Genomic DNA, 8,637 nt, shown 5'->3' with positions numbered 1-8,637 from the left:
CTACCTGACCCCTTAACTTGACTTGATCTAATTGAATTCAAGAAATAACTAAACCCAAAGCGACTCTAATAAAGGCCAAGTCGGCTAATCCGAGCAAGGCTATGCTGAAATGAAATTAACATCAAGGACTCAAAAGCAAAAATAACCAAATGATTAAGTCTGAGGCGGTCTAGTGGATCCAACCGCATCACTCCACCACGCTTCCCTTAACCTTGTCCTCAAGGTCGGAAGTCAGGGAAACGATCAAGTATCTCAGTCTCAAACTCCCATGTGGCCTGGTCTGCTGCTCTCCCCAGCCACTCCACTAGTATCTGGGTTTTCAGTCGTCCTTCTACTCGTATTCTGTGCTTCGCCAGCACTCGAACCGGCTCCACTACCTCGTCCTCCGGTGGCTCATGTATGATTGGGCCGACAGATGTCTTGGGTCCAAGCCGGGCCCTCAGAAGCGACACATGGAATACCGGGTGAACTCTCGATGTAGTCGGCAAGTCCAAGCGATACGCCACGGGTCCAATGCGCTCCATTATCTGAAAGGGCCCATAGAAGCGATGAGAGAGCTTCTGGTTCGCCATGGGCCGCAGTGTCAACTGTCGATAAGGCTGCACCTTGACGTATACCCAGTCGCCCACCTCGTATACTGGATCTCTGTGCTTCCGATCATGCAGCTGCTTCATCCTATTCTGCGCAGTCGTTATGTGGAACTTTAACCGCCGTAAGGTAGCATCGCGGTCTAAGAGCTCAAAATCTGCCTCTGTCCGGTCCGCATGTGACAGTGGATCATAAACTCGCAGCGTCGGTGGTACTTGTCCATACACCGCCTCAAAGGGTGTCATCCCTATGGCTGAGTGGAAAGCGGTGTTGTACGAATACTCGGCCCAAGGTAAATAAGAAAGCCACTCTCGGGGCCGATCACCAATCATACAGCGCAAGTACTGCTCGATGCAGCGGTTTACCACCTCCGTCTGCCCATCGGTCTGAGGGTGGTAAGCCGAGCTCATGGCAAGCTTCGTCCCTTGCTGTTTGAAGTAAGCCTGCTAGAATGCGCTAACAAAAATGCGGTCACGATCAGAAACAATAGTCCGAGGCATACCATGTAATCGAGCAATGTCCCGTATGTAGACCTCTGCCACCCGTCGAGCAGAAAATGGATGTGCGAGCGCCGAAAAGTGGGCATACTTGCTGAGGCGGTCCACAACGACCATGATCACTGAGTACCCTCGAACTAATGGCAGCCCCTCAATGAAGTCCATCGACATATCCTCCCAAACCTGATCAGGAATCGGTAAAGGCTGAAGTAGACCCGCAGGTCGCAGTGAATCCGCCTTCGCCCTTTGGCACACATCGCATTGCTGTACATAAGCTCTGACCGCTGCCTTCATGCCTACCCACGTACAGCTCTGGCTCAGCCTCTTGTAAGTCCTGAAAAATCCCTCGTGTCCAGCAAAAGGAGTATTATGGAAGTGCTGGATCAATACCTGCCGCATGGCTGAATCGGTGGGCACGCGGATCAACCCATGGTCCAGAATCAACCCATCTCGGTCCTCCATCTCGGGATGACTGCTCGGGTCTGCTGCCAACTCCCTCTGGATCTGTACTAGGTCCGGATCCCGGCATGTGGCGGTCCTCAAGTCTGAAATAAAAGGAAAAACCGGTGTAGTCAAAGCCGCCAACTCGCCGGACTCGGGATGGCGCGATAGTGCATCCGCCACTCGATTTTCTGCGCCCTTTTTGTACACCATCTCATAGTCGTAGCCGAGAAGCTTCGACACCCACCTCTGCTGGGCTGGAGTATGTATGCGCTGCTCAAGAAAAAATGGAAGGCTCTGCTGATCAGTCCGAACGATGAATTGGCGGCCGATAAGGTACGGCCTCCACTTTGTGACTGCATGGATGACCGCCATCATCTCCCTCTCATATGTGGACAGCGAGCGGGTCCTAGGGGACAACACCTTGCTCATGAAAGCAATTGGCCGTCCCTCTTGCATCAAAACATCACCAATGCCGGCACCGGAAGCATCGCACTCGACTACAAACGGTTTGGCGAAATCGGGTAGCGCCAAAACCGGGGCCGTCGTCATGGCTTCCTTGAGCTTCTCGAACGCTTCCGTCGCTGCCTCGGTCCATCTATACTCGCCCTTTCGCAGCAACAGGGTCAGTGGCGCGGCGATCTTTCCATATCCCTCCACAAACCGGCGGTAATAACCGGTTAGGCCCAAAATCCTCGCAGCTCCTTTTGGTTCTTGGGTAGCCGCCACTCGGTCATGCAATGTATCTTTGCTTGGTCCGGCTCCACACCTGCAGCAGAGATGACATGGCCTAGGTACTCGACCTTCGGTTCGGCCCATAGGCACTTGGATCGCTTTACCTTCAATTGATTTCTGCGCAGAATTTTCAGCACTTCCTCTAAGTGCTCTAGGTGCTCCTGCCATGAACGACTGTAAACCAGTATGTCATCGAAGAATACAAGGACATACCGTCGTAGTAATGGTCTGAATATGTCATTCATGAGCCCCTGGAACGTCCCTGGTGCATTGGTGAGGCCGAACGGCATCACCCGGAACTCATAATGGCCATCGTGTGTCCGTAACGCCGTCCTGTGCACATCTTCGGGCCTGACACGGATCTGGTGGTATCCGGCACGGAGATCAAGTTTGCTGAAGTATTCCGCACCAGCAAGCTCATCCAATAGCTCCTCGATGACTGGAATCGGATACCGGTCCTTAACGGTGATCGCGTTAAGTGCCCGGTAGTCGACGCAGAATCGCCACGTCCCGTCCTTCTTATGTACCAGCAGCACTGGCGATGAATATGAGCTTCTACTGGGCTGAATGATGCCGCTCTCCAACATCTCTCGTACCATCTTTGAGATCTCCTCCTTCTGAATGTGCGGGTAGCGGTAAGGCCTCACATTCGCCGGTTCTGCTCCCGGTACAATCTCTATGTGATGATCGTGCTCCCTCTCGGGTGGAAGACCATGAGGCTCCTCAAATAAATCTGCGAACCCCTGTAAGAGAGCAGCCAAATCAGTAGGTATACCTGCCTCCGTCGTGGTCTCCGTCGACAGAGGTAAGAGCTGCATCAAGTAGCTGTGTGCGCCGGGTCCGGGCAAGCCGACTAGGGGCTGAAGTGCAGCCCTTGGGCTAGGCCGAATGCCATCCAATCTAACTCGCCGTCCGCTCCGTCTGAAAGTCACCAACATCTCGGCGAAGTCGAATGTAACCGGCCAAGACTCTGCAGCCACTGCGTACCAAGGACCAAATCAGCTCCTCGTAATGCCAACGGATAGAGATCGAGCTTGAATTGGCTGCCCTGGATCGTCAAAGTGATGCCTCGGCATATGCCCTCCGCCCTCAATGTGGCTCCGTCACCCAATGCCACGTCAAAGCCCAATGTCGCCTCTGCTATGAGACCGATCTGTTTGACGAGCCTTTCATCCAAAAAATTATGGGTGCTGCCCGTATCTATGAGGATACGCACCACACGTCTTTTGATCATGCCGTCCACGCGTAGCGTTTTCGGTGTCGCCGATCCGGAGTAGGCATGCAATGAAATCTGAGGTGGCACGTCCTCTTTCTTGGCCTCTAAATCTTGGGGCTCGTCCTCAGCAACCTCATCACCATCTTCAGCCACGGCCTCGTCCTCCAATCCGTCGATCAACATCACCACTCCGACGGGCCGCGCACACCGGTGTCCCGGTGTAAATTTCTCGTCGCAGCGAAAACATAGGCCTTTTGCTCGACGTTCCTCCACTTGTGCTGGTGTCAAGGTCCTCCCGGGTGGACGCTCAACCCTCTTGATGTCACCTGACAAGCGAAGAGGGGTCCTCGGCCCTGTGTTGGCTCTGCTGCATAGTTGTTTGATTCTCACGCAAGAACTCCAAGAGACGGTCGGTGGAATCAAGATCGGGTCTCAGGTCCGCCGAGGCCGCAGGTGATCGCGAGCCTTCTTGATGTGGGTCGACGCCCCTTGAAGATGCCGCTTCTTGCTGCTTCGAGGTTGTAGAGCGGGTGTTCACCATCTTCCAAGGCCAAGGATTGAACTGCTCTGATACCAAATTGATGCGATCCGATAGAATTTGATCCGTATCCCAAGATTCTTGACTCTTCTTGATTTCTGGAAGGGTAGTTCCGACCTGATTGCAGACACGATTTCTAAAGATCCGTCCGTCAGATCGATCTTAATTTTGGATATGTTGTAGATCTCCGCGTTAGCTTTCCAGCGGTAGGTCGTGGGTCTAGAGAGGATGTCGGGATCTTAAGATATCAGCCTCCGACTGATGACTGCGCAGGGAAGGACGGGCTGATAATCCAACGGGATGGAGTTGTTTGTAGAAGCTGGAAGGGATCAAGGAGGAGAGGAAGAAGAGGGAGGAGGTGGCTGGCCTCTCGAGACAGAGGTGGTGCAGCCGGATGAAGGAGGGGGCGGCCTCCTTGGACGGCAGCCTAGGGAGAGGGGGAAGGCGTCGCAAGAAGAGAAGAGAGAATTAGGGAAGAGAGCTAGGGCAAAAGCCTTTCAATTAATTTTTGCATGCTGAAATAGGTGCTCACCACATCTATTTATAGGTGGCTACCTGACCCCTTAACTTGACTTGATCTAATTGAATTCAAGAAACAACTAAACCCAAAGCGACTCTAATAAAAGCCAAGTCGGCTAACCCGAGCAAGGCTATGCTGAAATGAAATTAACATCAAGGACTCAAAATCAAAAATAACCAAATGATTAAGTCCGAGGCGGTCTAGTGGATCCAACCGCATCATGGTAGCAATATCACCCGTCTTTCATCTAACACCAGATTGGCCTTTTGATTGTTCAATGTGGGTGAATGCATCTCTTTCCAAGTCTGTAGATTTTATTTATAATATGATGGTGATTATGTGATAGTTGCTGCCATTGATTATTTATGTTACTAATGTAGATAGTTGCAAGCTATATGGAGCATCCTAAATCAATGGATTAAAAGTAATCACTAGAGTTGTTCATGTTGCTTGACAAAATAAAATTGGATGGTCCCATTTTGGCTCATGCCATTTTAACAGGACATGCAGACCCCGGTACTTGGTACCCGGATGGGTTGCTGGAATTCGAAATAAAGGAGACAGAGACATTTCCAACTGCCGTATGCTTGAGAGACAGATATCTTCTGATGGTTCAGTTGCACCTACGCATTCAAAACTTTAGTTGCATCAACTAAAGAACCACTACAGATCATTTACCAAGAAAAAAACCACTAGGGATACTGTTGATATTGTTGTGCAGTTACAAGCTAGGCTCATGTAATACATTGGATTTGATGAGTATGATGATGAGAAAGTGAAAGATACTAATAGTTAGTGAGACTTTATTTAATTCTTGTTGTTTTTTAAGTCACAATGAATTCTTTCTATTTAGGCCAGTCTTTGAGCAAAAAAAATAAAATAAAGCAGAAATTAATTGCCTGGGTTCTCTTCAGGTCTAACAAAAGCTTTCTATTGACTGTAAATACTATTTTGGGTCGACAAATCTCTCCATTTCTAATTTCCGGTCTCTAATAGCTATTTGAATATTTTAAAATTTTGAAGATACTTCTACAACCCTCACCAAACAGTTACAATGTGATGATGAGATCTCGATATCTTGAGTGATGGCAATTCATCCATTCAAGTTAAGAGAATTAATCCTGATGCCTAATTTATGAAAATTATTTCGAAATTGCCTGTTAATTTCCCCTAAAATAAATGTAGACCACGCCAATTATATGACCTTGCCGCCTGCAGGAATTTCCTTCACTCAAGAATCTCTTAAGATAGTTTTCTACGTCTTCGATGGATAAATAGATTTGTACACAGAAAAAAAAAACTATAATTAGGCAAAATGAGTCTGGGGACACGTTCAAATGGTGATGACCGTTAAAAATTTTGGATTCCTGGTATACTATAGAATATGGATAGTATGGGACGTGACACCGTTCCTTTATCCTCCCTTTTTGACTTTGTCTTTGTGGTTTGTAGCTTACAGCCCTCCGCTTCCCTCTCCTATATTTCCTCCTTTCATTCCCATCTCTCTTCACCAAAATAAGCTTTTGAATCTCATGCTTTAAAGCTTTCACCTCATCTTATTTCTCCTCTCTATTCTCTTCTTTTTCTGCTTTTCTTTGTTGCAGATTGAGAGGCAGACTTCCTTTGTCAGCTGAACTTTTCTTCTTTCTTTCTTTCTTTTCCAATATTCTCTAATACATGAATATATAAAGAAGATAGTACTGCTTGATTTGGTGTATTGTTTCTCTTGGGTTTGCAACTGGAATATTTTCTTTTGAACTGTGGCCATGTCTTTCAGTGGCACCCAAGACAAATGTAAGGCATGCGACAAGACTGTCCATTTCATTGATCTCTTGACGGCGGATGGGGTTCCCTATCACAAGACCTGCTTCAAATGCAGCCACTGCAAAGGAAACCTTACGGTAGGCTCAATTCTTAAGCTGTATTGATATACAAGTTGTAACCATTTGCATGTTATTCCTCGAAGCTAACAAGGTTTTTTTTTCTGAAAACAAAAAGAAAAAGAAAGCTATATAATGTAAATCTCTAGTTTGCTTGTGATGCGTCAAAATAACCTAGGGTTGCAACTTACTAGCCATTTTAGCACCATAGGGGCCCTTATAGTACACTTTTATATATGCTCCATTGTGTTACAAACATATATAATGGACTGCAAAATAAAGGCCTTCATGTATGAATTATGAATTTGATAGAATCATATAATGGCCATCATGGCTGATTTTTGACAACAATTTTTCCCCCCTGAGAATTTAGCATGAATTATATACATTGATATTATATTTTAGCCATTAGGTTAATACTTAAATACAATATTATATCATCTAAGTGTATTCAGAATATTGTTAATTTGCTATTTTAATTTTTTGAGAAAAGTTAATTTTGTCAGTATAAGATGTTGTTGTCATTGGATGGCTAATAATTGTTGGCACATATCAATCATTTAACTCTGAAACTAGGTTTTGTATGTTTCAAGTTTATATGGTTGTTTGGTATCGGTTTCGAGTAGTGGCCTTAAAATAGCAACATAGTATTACTGAAACATGTTTTAGCCTTTCTATTTGCTTTCCATTAGGCTAAAATTACATTCTATATGTTGTTGTATGGGCATGTCTTCAGATGTGCAGCTACTCTTCCATGGATGGAGTCCTCTACTGCAAACCTCATTTTGAGCAGCTCTTTAAGGAGACAGGCAGCTTCACCAAAAAATTCCCAACAGGTAAAAACTATTCATCCTTCTCAGAATTTTATGCTTGTCTCTACCTAACAAACGAGAATTTTCCATATTTTACATACTTTCCATCAGTCATCTATGGATACTTGGATCATTTCTTCAGCTAAGATTCTCTGTATTAATCAATAACCTTTTTCTGATGATTGTGTCACGGCTCGATGTTGGTTCTGCGGTTCTCAGGTGCAAAATCTGGGGATAAGAATGAACTGGTAAGCTAACTTGACTTCAAGCTCCATCATCTGAATTCCTCTTTCCCCTTTGTTCCTCTAGGAAGAACTAATCATATATACTGTCATCATCAGCATATGGCTAATGTAATATATTCTTACTTAGCAGAATAGGACTCCAAGCAAGGTGTCCTACATGTTCTCTGGGACCCAAGACAAGTGTGCCAGCTGCAACAAAACAGCATACCCTCTGGAAAAGGTTAGATGTTACCTCCCATCATATGTTGGGGAAGTTGAATAAGATGCTCAAACAGAGCTTCTCACAATGTTGTCTTTGTTGTGGAAGATAACTGTGGAGGGAGAGTCATACCACAAGACCTGTTTCAAGTGCTCCCATGGGGGGTGCACCCTTACACCTTCATCCTATGCCGCGCTTGATGGCATCCTCTACTGCAAACACCACTTTGCACAGTTGTTCAAGGAGAAAGGAAGCTACAATCACCTAAACAAGGCTGCTTCGATGAAACGGAGTGCTGCTATTGAGCAAGAGCAAGAGCAAGCACTGGCGGAGACGGCACCTGAGCTCGAACAGGACCAAGAGCAATCATAGAGGCATGCTGCTTTATAGATCAACATATTCTCCTTTGTTTCCTTTTTTTTTTTGGCCTTTCTAAGTTTGGCTCCTCTAGCTTTGTGATTTTTCCCTTTTTTACATCTATATACATGGCTTGTGATAATGAAAATAAATGGTGAGCTTGCATTTACTTGTTTACTTGACAATGTAAGATCTTCAAACCAAAGAAATACTTGGAACATGGCTTCAAGCTAAGGTCACAAGTTTGCCTTACGTATTTGTATAGCAAGTTGTTTTATAGTGGATTTTAAAGTTGGGTTTGAAGTTTGCACGGCAGAAAAGAATTGTACCGCTTTTTGGATCAGTAAACAATATACGTAAGGCTAGCAGAACTGTAGACTAGATTTTTTCTTTTGGCAGAGCACTCTGATAATGTATTGTAGGCTAATTATGTAACATGCTATTCTCTTATGATATTTTATTTTCTGATTCTAGATTTGTGTGACTTGTCCCATCCATAAAAAAATAAACAAATAAGAGAAAAGAAATAAGAGATGCAAGTTAGATTTTAATAGAAAGAAGCTTTTTGAGTTTTTCTTCCTCTCTAGGAGAAATATTAGACCTTCTCAT

At 45.5% G+C, this 8,637-nt stretch overlaps 1 protein-coding gene across 1 annotated transcript; it reads left to right on the top strand.

The window, feature by feature from the left end:
• The first annotated feature begins 6,013 nt into the window (after window positions 1-6,013).
• Window positions 6,014-8,280, top strand: LOC103712138 (LIM domain-containing protein WLIM2b-like). The gene is made up of 5 exons (XM_008798571.3): window positions 6,014-6,436; window positions 7,152-7,251; window positions 7,447-7,475; window positions 7,603-7,692; window positions 7,780-8,280. Exons 1-5 carry the CDS (start codon window positions 6,302-6,304, stop codon window positions 8,041-8,043), a joined length of 618 nt encoding a protein of 205 aa, XP_008796793.1. The 5' UTR covers window positions 6,014-6,301; the 3' UTR covers window positions 8,044-8,280.
• The last annotated feature ends 357 nt before the right edge of the window (window positions 8,281-8,637 follow it).

The sequence above is a fragment of the Phoenix dactylifera genome, chromosome 2 (genome assembly GCF_009389715.1).
Source record: "Phoenix dactylifera cultivar Barhee BC4 chromosome 2, palm_55x_up_171113_PBpolish2nd_filt_p, whole genome shotgun sequence".
Classification (NCBI taxonomy): Eukaryota; Viridiplantae; Streptophyta; class Magnoliopsida; order Arecales; family Arecaceae; genus Phoenix; species Phoenix dactylifera.
Note: the sequence above shows the minus strand (reverse complement) of the source record. Positions and strands in the feature narration are given on the sequence as shown.

Coding starts and splice junctions, on each gene's coding strand:
- LOC103712138 (XM_008798571.3), top strand. CDS start 6,302: ATGTCTTTCAGTGGCACCCAAGACAAATGTAAGGCATGCGACAAGACT. Junction 7,476..7,602: donor CTGGGGATAAGAATGAACTG/GTAAGCTAACTT, acceptor CTTACTTAGCAG/AATAGGACTCCAAGCAAGGT. Junction 7,693..7,779: donor CAGCATACCCTCTGGAAAAG/GTTAGATGTTAC, acceptor TTGTTGTGGAAG/ATAACTGTGGAGGGAGAGTC.